The 19,853-nt window shown below is 33.0% G+C and overlaps 1 protein-coding gene and 1 long non-coding RNA gene across 2 annotated transcripts; both read right to left on the reverse strand.

Annotated features, from left to right (window-relative positions):
* Window positions 1-4,798: 4,798 nt before the first annotated feature.
* Window positions 4,799-16,294, reverse strand: LOC127845639 (mucin-like protein). The gene is made up of 6 exons (XM_052376657.1): window positions 16,203-16,294; window positions 11,312-11,434; window positions 10,944-11,114; window positions 8,892-9,068; window positions 8,506-8,667; window positions 4,799-5,631 (listed from the first exon to the last, which is right to left on the reverse strand). Exons 4-6 carry the CDS (start codon window positions 8,992-8,994, stop codon window positions 5,219-5,221), a joined length of 678 nt encoding a protein of 225 aa, XP_052232617.1. The 5' UTR covers window positions 8,995-9,068; window positions 10,944-11,114; window positions 11,312-11,434; window positions 16,203-16,294; the 3' UTR covers window positions 4,799-5,218.
* On the reverse strand, window positions 16,293-19,073 carry LOC127845640 (uncharacterized). The gene is made up of 5 exons (XR_008033302.1): window positions 18,967-19,073; window positions 18,021-18,065; window positions 17,621-17,700; window positions 16,906-16,974; window positions 16,293-16,314 (listed from the first exon to the last, which is right to left on the reverse strand). It is a non-coding gene; the product is annotated as an uncharacterized LOC127845640 (long non-coding RNA).
* Between the last annotated feature and the right edge of the window lie 780 nt (window positions 19,074-19,853).

Here is a 19,853-nt window from a genome sequence, read left to right on the forward strand (position 1 = left end):
TGTATTTTGCAGAGAAAGTCATTGGTCTGCTATTACAGTCTTAGTTATCTTCAACTTTCATAAGCCCAGGAATACTTTTATATCACACATGGAGCGCTTTACGCTTGACATAAACCTAAGAACAAATGCACTTGTTTCTCCATGATCCCGGGTGTATTTTTTGTTATAGTAAGGTAGTGAAGAGAGACACCTTATAGTACGGAAAACAGCGATGACACCGGGACCTGCCGGGTGTGTAGCACATAGTGTGGTAGTACACTGTATTTCAGTTAAACGTCTCGACGCCGCGAAAGATGATTAAAATGTTAGGTTAAGTCGGGTATCGAATTTACCATCCGTCGAACACGGTAAGAAAACTCATAACAAGAAATGAAAGATTTTAACAATGATATCCGCATTTTGTGCAGTTTTTCACCGAATCAGTGTATACTACTTTGAAAAATGTCGGGATAGTATCCTGTATCATATAAAGTTTCAGATCCAATGACTGAGGATATTTTGATCTGGTTGTATGCATTTTTCCTTAAAATAACTACATAAGCCAATTGAAACTCACGTGTAATAAGCAATCCCAATGGTCAATAATCATTTTAAGTTAAGTTTTAGAATTCGAATCGTTGCAGTCGAGGACTTGATATGATGACACAAATCTTAAATTGTGTTTATTGAAATTATAGCAAGCACCTGATGTGAACAGTGGGTGGCCTGAGGAGGCTGTTAGTATATTCTTCCTTTTTGCCGCAATAAACAGTCGCAGAAATCGGTGTCTACACACATTGGTCTCGTTTTTGCAAGTTTATGACGTGAATATAGGGATAATACACGTTTTCGAGGGCATGATCATGTCCGAGAAAATATGTATTATCGCTATTATTGCATACACAAATCACACATACCAAAATAAATGAAAATTACATTGACAACAATATGTCTTGTTCATTCGACATCGACAAAATAATTCGATTATTTCATAGGACGTCATACAGTTCCGTGTTGTGTTTTACATATGCCTTACTCGGTCATCAACAGAAATGACTAGGCTTTACCTTCGGATATGCAGTTTTCGATTTAAAAGGTGTTTAAACAGTGGATTAATGCAAATTTGAAATGCAGCCGTACAAAGTAAGAAATGAGCAATTATTTTGGAATTTACTGGTCGTGACGGATAAATATATCGTCAGAATAAGTCATTCTTTTCATAGATGTTTCTTCCGTACAGGTCTGAATTAAATTCGTTCCAACTAAATTTCTAAAAAATAATACTGCCAACATATTGTCACTGAAGTATTTCAAGCATACAGCAGGAACGTTGAAGGTACATAAACACTTACATTTACAGCATAGTCTGTTGAATGTGCTGAGTAAATAACCTTAACTGTATTGACGTTGCCAATAAAATAAAGCTGTTGTCAAGAGAGTGAAGATGGTATAATTTGAAAAGTGGATTAAAATATTCATTGCCTATATTCCTGCATGCATGAGGAAACTGGTGCTTATTCAGTTCACCATTTATGCTTGGAAATTCGTCGAAGGAGTTATTTACTAAGTTCATTACTAAGAGAAGTAACTGCGCGTGGACCAGTTTATGGATATGAAAAACACATAACAGGGCTTTAACTATGGCAAGCGGTTCGACGCATAATCCAAAGAAACTATGTTTCTCATGAGAACCTAGGTTCACAGAATGAGAACCTAGCTTCTCGCTTGAAAATTGCACATGGCTGCCAGAACCTTGGTTTTCAAATGAGAACCTAGGTTTTCATGAGAACCTATGTTTTCATTTGAAAACCAAGTTTCTGGAAAGAACCTAGGTTCTCAGAATGATAACCTAGGTTCTCATGAAAAACCTAGTTTATTGGGATTATGCGTCGAACTGCTTGCCATATCCGTGGTTTTCATTTGGGAACCACAGTACTCATGAGATTCTAGGTTTCCAGAATTACGCGTCTTTAATGCGTAATCCGTGGTTTTCATTTTGGGAACCTTAGGTTCTCATGAGAACCTAGATTTTCAGAATTACGCGTGGGACGACGTAAACTTGCTCGTTTGGAATATGGGACACATATTATTCAGGGCGCAAGATCAACGGGGTTCACATATGTTTACACGCGGTCTTGACAGAATGAATACACGCCGTTAAGAACTTTATTGTCGCAGATATCTCAAGTTATTGAAATATGTTTGCAAAGTATTTAATGCACAAGTTTTTCTTGCAGTGTGGGCCGAAATCTTACGATTGAATAATACATTATTACACATTTTCAATAGAGATTTAACTTCTATTTATACCATAATAATTGCTTAATATATCACAGACATACTTAAAATAGAATATTGTACCGTACAGTCGTTTGTGGCCCGAACAAGGCAACTGAATAAATGAAACTCATTTAATGCTGAACATATGAACAAGAGGCGGTCGCTGAGAACCTAGGTTCTCACGAGAAACCTAGTTTATTGGGATTATGCTTCGAACCGCTTGCCATATTTAACAGCACGTGAATCGCCTTGTTAATACACAATTTCTCCTGTTCAAGCCCTTCTTTTGCCAAGTTTCTGCACCCCGCCAGAGGGCATTATAGATAGAGTTTATGCAATAATATTTGAACACACAAAATAAATGACATCAACTTTTTTTGCGAATACGTCAACATAAACAACTTAAGTCATATATATATATATGCACTAATTTAAATTATGTATGCTTTAAATTTAGACTAAATGGACACATTTGTCCTTAAACAGCCTATAATAACACCGATAGGGATAAATTCCAATCATGTTTAACATGATTGCAAACACGCGGATACCATTAGCGCTATTAAAGGTCTGTGCTTCACGTTTTCTAAGTCTCACAATATTAAAAGCATTAAGAAATCTTTTATTAAATATAATTAAAAGAATGTGAACACATTTTATAACCCAGTACATTTACTTGCATACTTTTATTGACTAATATAACACACGAGGCTGTAAAAATGCATTTAAATTATTATTTAGGTTTTAAATGAAGATGTTCAATTTGTTCAACGTGTGGTCAGATTATGAAAACGTTTGTGTTAAGTTCACATTTTAATTGCTTTGCATGTGCGTATTATTAATTATTTGTATGTAGAGCGATATCAGTTTAAGTTATATAAATATGTTCTGTTCTTAGATAGCTTATGTTTCTTAAGTTACACTCATATCATTACTATTCAGAGCTGCATTGACATACGCGCTAAAACCGGAAGTCTGAATTGCATCGAAAAACGCTTTAACCGGAAGTGTGAATTGCGTTGAAATATGCTTTAACCGAAAATTTAAGTATGTGTTTTTTGAACGCACGGATTTATTGTTTATAACAAAGGTGTCATATTTCTTCTTCTACGTTACCTTTAAAAGCTCAATTTAACTACTGTGTGGTGTGTACAATAAATCAGTCAAGGTGCGAATGTACGGGAAATCAACAGTTAAAGAGGTCTTAAAAGTAAAGCAATACCAATAAAACTCGCATAGGATTAACGCGTTGAAAAGTTAAATATTCCAAAATACTATGAAGAGTGAAGCACATGCGTCAATAAGCCACGTTTGAAAGACAACGATGCTTTAACTTTAAAAGGGCGATTCCAATTGTAAAACGAAAAATGGCTTTAAGGTATTTTGTTATTGCTATGAAATAACCCTGCAATATTTTCCTAAATGTTGTTATTTTATGATAAACGATTTTACTGATAGCTCTTTGGGTAATATCTGTATATATCGTTTGGGATTTTCTTTTATACTTAATCGTAATTTGCAAAGAAACTCCATTTATTTAGAAATAACACTTTTTATGCCATGTTCAGTTTGATATTGGTTGTTCCAAGAACTTTGCGGACGGTATGATTCAGTTACGAAAACTCAAGGTTAAGGTTACACATGTAGGTCAAATATTCGAGACTCTATCTGTTGTCTGCTTTCAACCAAACACCAATGTAGTATTTTACTATATGTTGTTATTTGATGTTTAGCGATCTTTACTATAACTTTCAAAATCATAGTTTTGATAAATTTTAAAGAATTTCTTTAATACTTAGTCGTTCTTTGCGAATTATGTCCATGGAGTTAACATAATACCAAATACTTGTTTAAATTAAAAAAAGCTTACTTCATTAGAGAAAGCGGACGAATTGTAAAACATAATCGTGATGTAGAAGACACAATGGGCTTTTTTTAACGAATTTCAAAAGTATTCATCTCCTAAGTATTCATTTTTTTTATTCTCACCTTTTTTTATTCTTCTGAATACAAATGTTATCTCACTTAGAAACAAATACAGACCCAATGTCGTAATGATCTAAAAAGCATTATTCCATAATGATCATAATTGTCTTACAAACTTATATCGACTGAGAATTCTGTTGGAACAAAAATAAAGTCGTTACGTACAGAAGTCAAATTGAGATATACATGATTGTAGAAATTACACCTCTGTAATCTTAAATTTAACATTGGTTGTTCGGATTGATTTGCGGACGGCATAATTCAGTCACCGTGACGCAGACTCAAGGTTAAGGTCACACATGTAGTTTAAATATTTTAACCTCTATCGGGTGTCCGCAATATATCTTTTCATAACAAGGGGTTTGGTAAAAGTCGGCTCAGGATATTGAAACGATGTGCAGAAATAATAATATTTTTATGCCACTTTAACGTCACGGTAACACTAACGGACTATATGGTTAAGAAACTCAAGTGACTTTGGGTTAAAATATAGTAACTTTAGATGTTATGTCAGTGCGCTTCTTAATATATAATCAATTACACGAGACAACAATTTTACTTTGCCTTTTTATTCGTAATTTGTATTAAAAACATGTTTTTGTTATAAATAGTGATGAGTTAGTTTACTTTAGTAAAAAATATGACATAAAGAATAGCATTGTTTAACAATTTATCAATGAAAATATTATACTATCTTTACCATAATACTTAACACAAACCGGGTATCAAACAGGATACACAGAATAAAAAAAAATGTTAACCGTTGATATGACGTTTCGATTTCTAATTCATATGCCGTCTTTGAAGTACCCCATACAATGCATAATATTATACCACTTCGTTAATGCAAAACAAAAAAAGACTATTGTTTATATATAGTTATATACTAGTATTTAAACAACATTTTTGTAGATCTACAAACATTTTTGGTGTGCGCGTAAATCAATAGTTCACTTTGTCTATCATTTTGCTTTCAGTCAAGCTGTTGGATAAGTGTGCCGGTAAATATATTCCAGTCAGTGGGACCTTGAAATACAGAAGCCGAATCATATTGGCTTCCCATTAACACCCACACGTGTTCATTTGTGTTCAATTTCACCGTCGTGGAAACGGATGTGCACCCGGTACTACCATCGTATCCGCGAGTTGATGTAAGACGCGTTTTTGAACGCATTGCAGCGTTTCCTTTTTCAATGTAGAAAATGATAGTATTGGATGAATAAACGCAGAACTGGGATGCAAAGTAGTAAACTCCGGTGACGGGAGCGGTGAAATGTCCATCACTTGTATTGTACGCGTTCCCAACATTGCTGACAGTGACAGGAAAAGCATTCACATTATTAATCAGAAGGTTGAATCCATGCACATTGAAGGAAACAAATGTACCTGCAAATATAAACGAAGTGAATTTTTGATTGCTTTTATGACAAGTAATCAGTTTGACAAATAGACGGACACACGAAACAAAAGAGCCTAGATCGTCGTAGATCGCACATCTCAGTAATTTGATGACGTCAGTGTCAAACCCAAGGCCATGCTTTGAACAATATTTGTAGAGGACCAAAATATGATTCCAAAATAACAAATATCAAAGCGGTGTGCTTTGTGGTTTCAGAGAAGCTTATTGAAGTTATTATATTGTATAAATCAATACAAAACTGTTCACCCCGAGGGCCCAGGCTAGGGAAATTTTCACCGCAGGGGCAGTATCTGAACAAACAGTTTGGAGGGCTACTACCTAATGTCACATGCCCAATATTAATGCTGTATAACGTAATCATGCTACATAAGACAATATCAATCGTGCGACCACTTTGCCACTTTTTACCCAGAGGCAGGATCTTAACAGAGTTATTTTGTGTTGTTACTTACCAAATATCAAAGCTCCCTGACTTTCGGTTTCAGTGATTTTTAAAGTTGTTTACTTTGAGTCTTTAGAAATCATGTGAAGCATTTGTCGTTGAAAGTTTAAGCAGCAAGAAATGGTTAAAGCAAACTGTACAGAACCATTATTTTATATTACATAAAAATAGTAAAGCATATTGACTTGTGGTTTCTGAGAAGATTTTTTAAAATTTGTATTATATACGTTTATATAAATCATTTGACTCCCGGGGTGTGGTCAGTTTTGACTGAAGTTGAATGACTTACACTAAATTGTGTACAGGCACTCTATGATATGTAACATACCAAATATGAGACATGTGGGCATTAATTTTAAAGGGGAAATTTTAAAAGTGTTTATAGAACTCGTAAAGATCTTAAACTCTGGTGATCATCATTTAAACCGCAGCGGAACGATTTAAACAATCTCGAAAGACAGTTATTCTAGGATCCCTGGTGTGAAGTTTCGTGCGCTTACGAACCTTTTATTAAGAAACGAGTCACATTACCCAGAACGTGATTGACGTTTCACACAACTGTTTGGATATTGCAGTACACAACTTAACTATGTAAAGTATATTATTCACATGGGCTCATCAGCTGTTGAATCTAAAGAACTGGTTTTCTAAATAATGCAATTATCCAACATATAAGTTTCATTTTAATACCACATTTCATAGTCAAGATAAACAATTGACACACATTACGCAACTTAATTATGTAAACTATGCTCTTTGCATGAGCTAATTGGCTGTTAATTCCAAAGAATTGGTTTCCAAATAATGCAATTTCCAACATAAAAAGTTTCATCTTGACACTATTTTCATAGTCATTTTTGCCATGGACAAAATTTCAGTATGACAATAAATAAGAACACACGTTCTGAAATTATGAAAACAGGAGTTATGGTTATTGTGCAACGCACTTTACTTAAATAAGATATACAAAACAATAAACTGCCAATTTGACACCTCTTGCAGTTTCGTAGATATGCCATTTACTAAATTAAAATGTAATAATTAAGAACATGGAAATAACTCTCCAAATATTAGAAGTAAAAGTTATGCCTCGTGTGCCCTGCACATCTTATCAATGAGATCTACCTACGTATTAAGTTTTAAGTCGATACATCTTTTTGTTTTCAAGATATGCTCGGTACACAATTTAAATACATGTACTAAAACATAAAAAGGTTAATAACGCTGACCTTTGGCAGCAGTGGTAATGACTCTTGTACACTAAACTTCCAATATGAGATTTGTCTACATATGCAGTTTGAATTTGATACCGTTTTTTAAGATATGTTTATGATATATTTATTGATTTTTACTCTGAACTATGTTAGCAAGAGTTATGGCTATAATGCACTCAACATGTACGTTATAAGTTGTAACTCTTTTGCTCTGGTATCTTCAATACCATTGCCTAATTAAATTGTAATTAAATTGAATGCGTTTTAATTCTCTTTTATTATTGTTTAATTTGAGTTACAATGCTATGACGTTAAATTTTATTTACACTTAAATGTATTATGAATATTGCTTGGCCAAGTGTGAGGTTGAGCGCTCTATAACCGGTTTAAACCCCCAATGCTTTGCATTGACCGTTCCAAGGCGATGACCCCAGCTTTATTCATATTTTGTGTTTACGTTGGTTTGTATTGTGCTGTATTGTGCTGTTTTGTACTGTTTTGGCAATCGGTCACTTGCCTTAAATAAAGGACCAACTAATTGTTTAAAATGAGAACTCAATACTGCTCCAGCAGCTGGAGTTTCACTTCTTTATATTAGATACCAATTAAGTTTGAAATGTATACCTCTTAGTGTTTTAAGATATGCACCTGACTAAAGTTAAATATTAAATAAACATAGGACAGTAATTCGAAAAATGAAAGCAGGTGTTCAATATCATTTGTCATGTATTTTCCCGCTATGAAATCAATCTACCTGTTAGGTATGCAGTTTATATCTATAATAGTTTTTCAAGATTATGCTTACGACGACTGTTCGACGGACGACCTGAAACTAGCATACCCCCCCCCCCCCCCCGCTCCCCACAACTTTGAAGTCCGGGGGTAAAATAAGTAATATTAATTGAAAACCATCTTAACTAACAAAATAAGCGAACCTGGTCGCAATTTAATATTACAATATTTTCAAGAGATGACCAAAATAAGAAAGATATATTAAAATCTCTCCTTTATTTTTAACAATGTTACCTTTTCTGCTTGTGTTTTTGTTTTATTATAGTACTTTTGATACTAGCTGTTTATTTTTTAAGTAAAAGAGCTTCTGGAACAAATAAAGTATGTAATAGTTAAGAATAAATTAGCTTTAAAGCTTCAACTATCAATCCAAAATATTTTACACTACTCACATGGTGTATTTACACAAAAAGCGAAGTCGTTGAAGTCTCCAACACACGCTTTTCCGTAGGCGGACGGGATTGGATTGGTACACGTCCGATTGCGTATTCTCATGCCCATACCACACGTGACTGAACAACTCAGCCATGGATTCCAACTGGACCAACCACCATCTAATTAATCAGTAGAATGTGAAAAAAATGTTGTTTCTTTCGTTTTCATGGATTTATAGCATGCTTAAATTTAGTTTAAATACCTAAACATAGTACACTCGTAAATCTTACACATTTTTGTTTCAGCATTTGAATTTCTCTCACAATATTTTCAACCGCTTTTTTCAAACTTGACATTTGTTATAACTGACAATAATGACGACAAACTTCTGATACTGACTTACTTCTGTAACTGCATGGGTCATTTAGGCATAATATGAACTGGGTAGCATCGCCAAAACAATTATCTCCAAATCTGTCCGGTTTCGGATTGTTGCACGTTCTCATCCTAGTTTTAATCCCAATATCACACGTTTCGGTGCAGGTCGACCATGTTGACCAGCCCGACCAATTACCATGCACTGAAAATGAAATACATACATGACTTATAATTAAATATATTGATTATGTATCTCTATGGTCATATGCTTAGGATACAAGATGCTGCCCAATAGCTTATAGGTGGCATACGATAACTTATTGTAATTCAACTGAACAAATCATTGCTTTATCCAATAAGTTAAGCATGTATTATATGCACCTACAATATAGTAAGTAAAACACACATACATTAAGCAAAGATATATAGGAAATTTGTTGGTTTCGATAGATTATTGATTCAAATTCCTACGTGATCATAGAAAATTGCATGTATTATATATGTCCACGAATTAATAAAAATCGAACTTCTACCGAGAACAAAAACATATTGTTTTCATTGAATCCTTTTTCCTAGCGTTTATCAACATTTTGAAATAGTTTTGTGTGCGAATTTTGCTTAAATAATAGCGCAAAGACGTGAAAGTCATTTCACAGTAAAACAGTGAGCAATATCGATATTTTTACTGTTATTTTTCACTGTTTGAAACAACGAGTTATCCTTTTTAAATCACTGATACCAAAGGCAAACATTCAATAAATTCATATTTAACTGTGTATACTGGGAATAAGAAAGAAAACCGTGTGATAATGGCTGACCGTGTTCTTAGTTATTGCTTTTATTCAAACTATCGGTTGCAAATCGTGGTCGGTTGTAGTGCAATTCGTGTTTGTTTTGAAAGTTTTTTTATTCAGTCTTGAATAATTAAAATATCTGTTTTTTTAGCTCGGTTGTTTTCGGAGAATACCCGAGGTATTGTCATAGCTAGCTCGTCGTCCGCCGTCCGGCATCCGCCGTCCGCCGTGCTAAAACCTTAACATTGGCTCTAAAATCAAAGTGCTCCCACCTAAAACTTTGAAACTTTATATGTAGATGCAAATTTATAAGTTCTACACGCCACACCCATTTTTGGGTCACTAGGTCAAAGGTCAATTTCACTGTGACCTCTAAAAAAATAAAAATAAATTCTGACAAGATTTCATTTATTCAAAAGTGCACCCGCAGCCGAGCGTTGGCACCCGTTATGCGGTGCTCTTGTTTTATCTTATCTCCGAAATCTCCATGAATGTTTAGCTTCCTTATAATCAGCATATCCTTCGTACGGCCTTTCAACATTTGACGATTGCATTCGGCAGAAAAAAATTAGTTATATTAAAGTAATATCAAAACAGCGTTTATCCATAATATAAAAGCATATTTCTGCCCTACATTAATATTTGATACATAATACATCATTACAGGGTTACGAATTTTGTTTATGGATTAATATGGAATTTTTTGAAGTTTTTTTCATTTTGTTGTCATAGCGGGTACAAGACATATCTTTAAAAAAAAAGACGTTCGGCGTGTGCACATATTATAATGCATACTATGCATGTAAATTATGTTTAAACAGATGCTATGTAAGAAATTAGTACAAAACAGTGATAACCCCGTCTCATTAAAAAAACTCTAACCTGTCCAAAAACGTTGAACGGACCAATGCCTTCTTAAATGTCGTTTTGAAAGCATCAACTTTTATAAACACACAGAGGAAACAAATACGTAAGGTTCGACTTAAATCATCCATTGACTTCACTGAAAAGCTCGTCCGAATGTATTTTTATACATGTTTGTCTAGTTTTTTTAAAACAAATATTATCGTTCAATAGCTATGAAACTATAACACCGACTAGGTTCGATGTAGAATTAATCTGCATATTTCAATAATAATGTCTTGTCAAATACATCAAGCTTCTTGCATTGGTTGTTTTGTTTTTGTATTCATTATTATATTCTCTTGACCGTCTGTAATTCTACAACATAATATGATACAATTTTTTTAAATTCTTATATCTATATAATATCACTGACATACCTGGACAAAGTTGGTTTGTGCACAATTGCGAGTCAACTGCTGGTCCTCCACAGTTGAGGCCACCGTTACTAGGTGGCGGGTTCGTACATGTGCGTGAACGTGTAGTTGTGCCATTCTCACACGTTACACTGCATGTCGACCATTGGCTCCACTCTGCCCAGTTGCCATCCACTTTTGGTTTATTAATTAATCAAAACGTTTCAAACAGTTATATAAAGCTGCATGAATATTCTATTAAGCATATCAGTGCAGTAATAGTGCTAACGATATAATGTACGACATAATTGTCATCGAAACATTGTACAATTTCGGAGAATGCTTACATCTAAGTTAAGAGATATATTTAAGATGTATATAGGTACTCTTACCAAGACTACATAGACCGCAAAATTGTGGACATATTTTTTTAGCATTGCTGGCATCAGAACAAACGTCGAGTAACGTATTCAGCCGAGCGCAGTCAACATTTGGATCGTTCAGGCAGGCTAATGCTAATGTAGACAAAGGAAAATCAAGTCTTTATTTGGAGTTAAAGTAATCGTTAAACAATTATTCAACAATTATTTCCTTTTTTTTATCAGTACATTTTAGTTCACAATACAAATATTCGCACATAAAACATACACCATACTTCACGAACAAAAAAAATCAAATATGCATGCAGTAAAAAAAACACGGTATTTGATTTGTAAATTATTTCAATAATAGATGTTTAGAGGATGCAATCTGAACTTGTTGTTAAACAAAGAAGAAAAAACAATCACAGGAAAAAATAAACTGCGCAGTCCTAAGAAACATAATTATATATTATTTGTCAGAAACGTAATTCTTACAATTAATCTCGACCTGTAAATTGAATTTGTACCAATGGTTATTTAAAGAGTCTCGTTAATTTTTCGCAATATGCATACTTGCAAAAGGCTTGGATGATTTTTAACTCATTCTCATGGCAAACTTTGCCGATGTTGTTTATGTTCAGTTAAATTTAACTTATTATAGAATTTGCAGCTTATATATATTGAAAAATCCTTAACTTAAACCAATGCGAATAACTTTTATTTTGTATACATAACCTATTTTCAACATTGGGCCGACTGTCCCTAGATTGCTTATTTGTGTAATTGTAGCGTGGTCAGTTTCGAATTCCAAAACATGATTTGAACACTATTTGTTTTGAACGACAATCTCATGAGACTGATGTCACAGACCAAATAGCACAGCTATGTACCTTGTTATTTCAGATTTTTGTAAGGTTACTATGTTACAGAATTCAGAATCAATATTTCCACAAAACACCAAGAAACAGGGCAAATTTTGACCACATTGACATATCACACCTCTTGGCCTTGGTGATCAGAGAATATTTACAAATAAACTCATTTACACAAACAATATAAACATGTGATCCATGGAGCGCAGCCAGTTTTGACCCCACGGATTTAAAAACAAATGTAGAAGACCATTATACGTTGTTACACACCAAATACTAAAGTCATGATCTTAACCACAGGTGGCTAGCGTATGGCTATGTTATTTATGAGTAAAACGATAATTTAAATGGAAAATAATCAAATGTTAACGAAAAATCAACTTCTCTGAAGAAAAATCACTATCAAATATATAAAAAAAAACAAGGTATTTACTTAGAAATGAATTTTGTAATGTAATTTAAAAAAAAAGGTAGTTGTTAATACATATTCTGTTGCTAAAACTATTTTTATTGCTGCATATGTTGATAATGTGTGTAAATATTTAAACATGTTATTATTTTAATCTTAGTTTGTACAGACAGTATTCTTCAGATGAAAATAGACAAAGCATGGTAGAATCCAGGATTCTTTATAAAAGTACAATTAAAAACAAGAAATACGCTTATGATACAAATCAAACAATGAAATTAGAAAATGCAAGACTTGCACATGCAAAAATTTACTAGAAAATGTTAAAGAATAATACACGCAAAGTTAATAAGTTAGATAAAAGTGGTAGGGAGTTTTTTAACTATTTGAAATCAATTAATGATCCTAACTCTAGATTTTATCAAGCTGATGAAGATGTTTTGTTTTCTCAGGACCGGCACTTAAATGGAGAGTTGAATATAATGTTTAGTGAGTTAAATGTAACCTTTGCTGATCAAGAAATGATTGATGCTTGTAAGCAAATACATAATAGTAAATCAGGTAGACCTGAGTATCTGCTAAATGAGTTTTTTATATTTTTAATTAGTAGTAAAAGTTTCTTAAAATTTGTACTTTGTTTAATTTTTTTTTTGAAAATGGACATTTTCCTGAAGTGTGGTGTGAGGGTTTTATTGTTCCGTTACATAAATATGCACAGAATTCACGAAGGTCTTTAGTAATAGGCTTAATAATTGGGCTGAACACTATCATGTCTACATAGAGACACAGGCAGGATTTATGCAAAATATGGGAACTGTTGATAACATTTTTGTATTACACGGTGTCAATAATTATTTATTAAGTGAACACAAAAGAATGTATGCCGTATTTGTTGATTACACCAAAGCGTTCTATTATTTGGTGAGGGATATCATATGGTATAAACTGTTGAAGCTAGGCGTTAGAGGAAAAATATAAAAACTAGAATTAAATCTATGTGTACAAATGTAAAATCAAGAATATAATTAGGCTACACAATAAATAATGAAGATTTTTCCTGTTTTTCGGTGTTAGATAAGGAGAATCATTATCACCATTCCTATTTTCTATTTATTTGAATGACTTAGAAAAGCATTATATGTTAAATGGTTTTAAGGGAATAGATATTGGTATGCTAAAATTATTTAAGTTGTTATATGCAGATGACATTGTAATTATGGCAGAAACTAAGGAAGAACAAATCAAAGGTTTGCCTTAGTTATAGGTAGAAATTATGTGTAAACACAAATAAAACAAATGTTATGGTTTTCAAAAAAGGGGGACAACTAAGGAGGGATATTAAATTTTTGTACAAAATCCAAGCATTAGAAATTGCTAAATCATTTACATACTTAGGAATTGTATTCACTACAGGAGGATCTTTGGAAAATACCTTTGAAACACTTGCAGGAAAGGCCTCAAAGGCTTAACTCATATTAAATCAATTATCCAACAATTTCAATACGTACCAAATTAGAGTTGTTTGATCAACTTGTTTTACTAATTTTTAATTATGGGTTAGAAATATGGGGCTTAACTGAGTCAATGGCCATTGAAAGAGCTCATTTAAATGTTTGCAAAAAACTACTAGGCGTGAAAATTCAAACACAGAATAATTTTGTATATGGGAGAACATCCTTGATAACTTAAATATCCATTAATGTAAAATGGTATTGGTTGAAAATTATACAGTCAGACGATCATAATTATGTAAAGTGACTTTATAACCACATGTGTGAAAATTTAAAAATAAACCAAATGCGCATTCATGGGCAAAATCTGTTTGTAATCTGTTGAAGACCTTAGGCTTCCAATATGCATGGCTAAACCAAGGTGTAGGTCATGAAAAGTGTTTTTTATCCTTGGTAAAGTCCAGATTAAATGATTCATTTATCCAAAATTCGATGTCAGAACTTATTGATTCTTCAAGAGCAATAAGTGACAGGCAGTTTTGTAAATTTGAATTGCACCCGTACTTAAACAATGTTAGTATAAATAAGTTTAGATTTTATCTTTGTAGATTAAGGGTTTCATCCCATAGATTAGAAATCGAATCAGGCAGATGGCACAAATCTGAAGCTATAACTTTTCAAGATAAAAAATGTCAAAATTGCAATGTTCTTTAGGATGAATATAATTTTTCATTAGAATGTTCGTTATATGATGATATTAGGAAATTGTATATGAATAAATATTATTGGAAAAAGACCAAACACGATACAAGTTATTGAATTAATGCAATCGGATAATAAAAGTACTAACAGCAACTTAGCTATGTATGTACATTAAGCATTTAATCAAAGAAACCTGTATAAATATTTTTATGATTAATTGTATATAATTCACTACTCAAAATTGACTTCTCGCTCTATTGTTGATTCGACTATGTTGTTTTTTATGTTCGTTATATCATAAAATGTTAAATAGATTATAAATGATGTAATCCAACAAAATTTGTCCGAGACCTATTCATGTATTGATTCTATTTTAACAACCTATGTAACTCAATACTGATCACATGTCATGACTTTATATATGGCATTATGTTTTCATCATTTTGACTCATGGACTGTATGTCTATTGTATATATTGAATAACCTATAAAAATTATATTGCAAATGTCTTACAAATACTGGGTCTACTTTTAAGAAATAACACGATACACAACTCGAGTGACCTTCTCGTCATCGATCAGACCCAATTCAAGTATGAAATCTTCAGAGAGTTATAAGTTGACTAGTTTTCTTTTAAATGATGTTTTCACTAATTAATATCATAGCCACACGCTAACCACCCGTGATCCATACGTTTCAGAGAAGATTTTTTAACAGTATTTACTATATACAACTATACACGAGGCTACATGAAAAATAACTTACTTTCGGAGCTTGCGGTTGCAGGGAACAATATAGAATAACGTTTTCATTAAAAACTTAATCAGCATGTTACAAATACCCAAACTCTGGGCCATGCAGTTTCATAGAAGACGTTTATAAAACGTTTTCAAATATATGCATATAAAGAAATTTAGTAACCAATTTTGACCTCAAGGAAATGATAAGAACAAACATGGAAGAGGACCATGATGTAACACACTAAATATTAAACCACTGACCCCATTCTTAAGTTATTTACTATATAGGTGTATGTAAATCATGTGAGACCTGGGGCTTGGTCAGTTTTATTCCAACGGGAATTATGGGCATACATGTAGTAGAGGATCACAATATGAAGTTAAACACTTCATATTACACCCCTGATTCTTGAGGTTTCATTTTTAAATGTATACATCTTTTTATGCACGTTTGAACCACATATTCAGTTGACCTGAACGATTCGAGCGTCTTTGAAAGAGGATTAACCAAGGATCATTCCTATCAAGGCTCATTAAAATATTACAAGAGGTTTAGTAGCTGATTGAATGCAAACTTGATACATACTAACTTCTGACGAGATATGAAGCACGACGGCTTAATTCTTGTTTTTCGTCATCGTGTTAAATCCTGGACATTCTTTACTCTTCGGAAAATACCTATTATGCGTGTTTTGGTTATTTGTAACATATTCAACATTGACAATAATTAATATATTATATATTAACCTTCTCTGTGAGCACAGAGTTGATCGTTGCAGTAATCTGTACTACAACATTCATGACATCTGTTCTGTTGTCTTGTCTGTACTGAGCGACCAATGACAAAGGAACTGCATAACTGCCGTTTTGCCATGTAGATAAATATGGATATGAAACATTATTTATAGCTTATTTATATACTAAAACACATTAGGCATTTTAAAAAAGCATATTTATATTGTACGGACACATGCAAAGTATAGGCGTACTTTAGTTTTTCTCGAAATATTTAAATATGGTCTTGTTCTGTGTGGATATTCGAGCACCCATATGAAATGCGCGTCTACAAACGAATGCGCAAACCGGACAGCGAAATGAGAAAAGTTGTTTAGAAAACATGATAATATAATATATTATAAGGTCATCGAAAAGTGCCGTATATACACTAAGAAAGTTTTCGAACACAACACTTTTGAAATTCGAATATTTCAGTTAGGAGAAAAGATTTTAATTTAAACTTGTACTTGTGATCACTTGACCACATCTTTCAAATGACACCAATCACAACAAACACCTGCACTAAAATTAATACCGTCAAAATAAAAACTTGGAATCTAATTATAACTTTATATTTCAACATTCGGTTTCTTTTTTTTCTTTTATGCTAAATGTATGTTTTTACAGAATAAAACCTAAATCTTATCGATAATAAATATAACTTTTACCGTACCTGATTGTTCTGACAGCCCATGTTGTAAAGTACTTCATTGCCAGAATGGACGGTTTGCAAAAAGCAGTACTGGTTAAGAGAATGACATGAATATATAACACATTTCCAACTAATTCCTGTTATCATTACTTTTAATGCCTACATATGGAATCTTTACAAAATACTCGGTCAGGTGAAGTATCTCAGCCAATTTGAGACTTTTGAATCATCCGTGTTTTTAGAAACAGGACAGAATTCACCAAGTTTATTACATAATATTTACATCAATTTGATTTACTTTGATATAACTACTTGCTCGTTGTCATATCCAAACTGTGATATTATTAAACATAGTAAAATAATGATCGTCCGTTTGCGGGCTATTAAATTACCTTACTCCAGCATGTAGATTAACGAAACCGAAGGCAAAAACGGACGGAAGGTTAAACCAGAATGTGAAGTGAAATAACATATATATTAAGTGAAGTAAAATAACATATATTAATCAATTTAAATTTAATTATGAATAATGATCCGTGACAAATAGTGTAAATCTCAATAACCTGACAAGATGATATCCAGTTGATAACTTGTTTAATATCTGGACAGGATGTACACACATATGTTGTCTTTGTAAAAGTGATAAACTTATCTGTTTAATAAGAACCAAGTCAAACTTCAAAGTATCGTCTAATATGAATAAAATTAACAATTTTATTATTGAAAATTTGTTCACCTGGTTGTTTAAACATTCCACCTGGCCTGTACATGATTTGGGATCATTGATATTTTGACAGTTGAAACACTGTAGGCATTCTGAAACATATTCAGTGATTACAAATAAAATTTCGATAATACATGACACGATATGCGATGACATAGCACGGCATGGATTGGCATTACATTGCGCGGCACGGTACGACACGACATGATACGGCAGAGCACGGCGCGGCACGCCACCTTACGGCATAAAAAGCATGGCACAACATCACATAACAACTACTTTTTCTTATATTGCTACTTAAATATTCAAATCAACATATTAGCTCGTTTGCTCGCCTTTTATGGCGTCGTGTATATGCAGATTCTAACACAATCTCTACAAGTGTGAATAAAATAGCTTTTATTTAACATACCTGATACGTGGATACCAAACAATGCCAGCAGTATGAGCACACAATCTGAAAATATAGTTAGTTAGGTAATGAATGTGGTACCGTTCGGACTCTTAGAGGTCAACTCTAACACTGCGAAAACTTTGGGCATTTTCTATAAATAATATACATTATTGGATGTTTGATTCTCACAAATGTGAAAAAGAAGGCTTTTAAAATGCGTGTTGTATGTGCAAACGTATGCAACTTCCACAACAAAATTAGGCACATCAATGTGTCATGGGGAGTCATTGCACACGTTGTGTGTACAAACTTCATAAGTTCATTCTTTCGGTATCGAGGCATCCGTGTAAGTATATATGTTGATACATTTGTTGACCCTTTTGAGGTGTATATGGTAAGCCGAATGTGCATTTATGTTGAAATGTATTTCCCTTCAACACGTACACATTACCAGATTAGTTATATAATGACTCGTCAATAAGTTCGTAACGAACGAGGGGCATTTCATTAATTCATACTGTTCATATGCAAGCCATAGGTGGTTAGTGTGTGGCTATGATATTAATTAGTAAAAACATCATTTTTAATAAAAGATGATCAAATTATAACGAAAAATCAACTTCTCTGAAAACAATTTGTTCACTATCTATATATATTTGATTGTGAATTTTTGTTCAAAGAAGTTGATTTTTCGTTATGCACCTGTGATGCAAGCTAGCTTGTCGGTGTTATGTGAACATTCTTTCACCAGAAACAAGTGTCATAATTTAAAAAGAGGACACTGGCGAGCGCTTTACCAACTGAGCTAGCTAGCCCGCTAACAATAACAACATAAAACTGTTCTTTTTTTTTACTTTGTGTTATATCAAAGAGAGCCATAGTTGAAAAAATGCAACTTAAAATATTTTTATTGCATTGTTCAAGTAATACTAAGATGGAATTAAATTTATATATTGGTACTTACGCAGATACATGCTTCGTCTTTTCAAGTTGACACAAGTAACGCTCGCATGAAACAACGCTGGTTTTATAATCAGAAAGTCATAAACAAGTGCCAAAAGTACCAAAAGTATTTGTCCTTGAAATGTCATTTCTATTTCTAAATTAAGACAACGTGCCAAACCTACTTTTATCAGTCATGCGACACAATGGTGATTGCAACGAGGACATCTTCAAGTTGAGACGTATTTGAAATAGTTTCGTTGAGTTATATGATCCACATCTGACGCAGATAAAACATAAAAAGAATGTTACAGTTTGTTAGCTATACTATTAAACGGTTAGAAAAAGCGATTATTCCGACCTCCTTCTCTTAATATAGGTGTGGAAACAAACAAAGTTTTTGCTTAACCTAACAACAGTGAAATTATATAAAACCTTTTTCAGATCCTCTTATATTATTCACTTTTATTTAGTATTATTAATTGTATTTTTAGTTTATATCTGTAAACAAAATACTCATATAACATATTTATGTTGGCCAGATCATTCGAAAGCACTCAAAGTGATTCTTGCCATCAATTTGAATTCCCTGAGCGCTGTGAAATGTATAATTGCCAAGCCTCCGGCGAAGGGAGCCTGCATTCGGATACGTGAGAGTAAATAAATATGCGAAATACGAATGGATAAGGATATCCAATATTTCTAGAGATTGATGTATGATAAAAATTATGGTCACATGCTGTTACAAATATAAAACATTATTCAAACTGGATTAAAAAACAAGCGTCAGTAACGCTTATACTAAATCTTTTCTGGTTCTAACTTAGAAAATCTATTAAAATAAACATGTATGTACATGCATCTATCAATAAAAACACACATGCACGTAAACGCACGCACACGTATACA

The sequence above is a fragment of the Dreissena polymorpha genome, chromosome 9, assembly GCF_020536995.1.
Source record: "Dreissena polymorpha isolate Duluth1 chromosome 9, UMN_Dpol_1.0, whole genome shotgun sequence".
Taxonomy (NCBI): Eukaryota; Metazoa; Mollusca; class Bivalvia; order Myida; family Dreissenidae; genus Dreissena; species Dreissena polymorpha.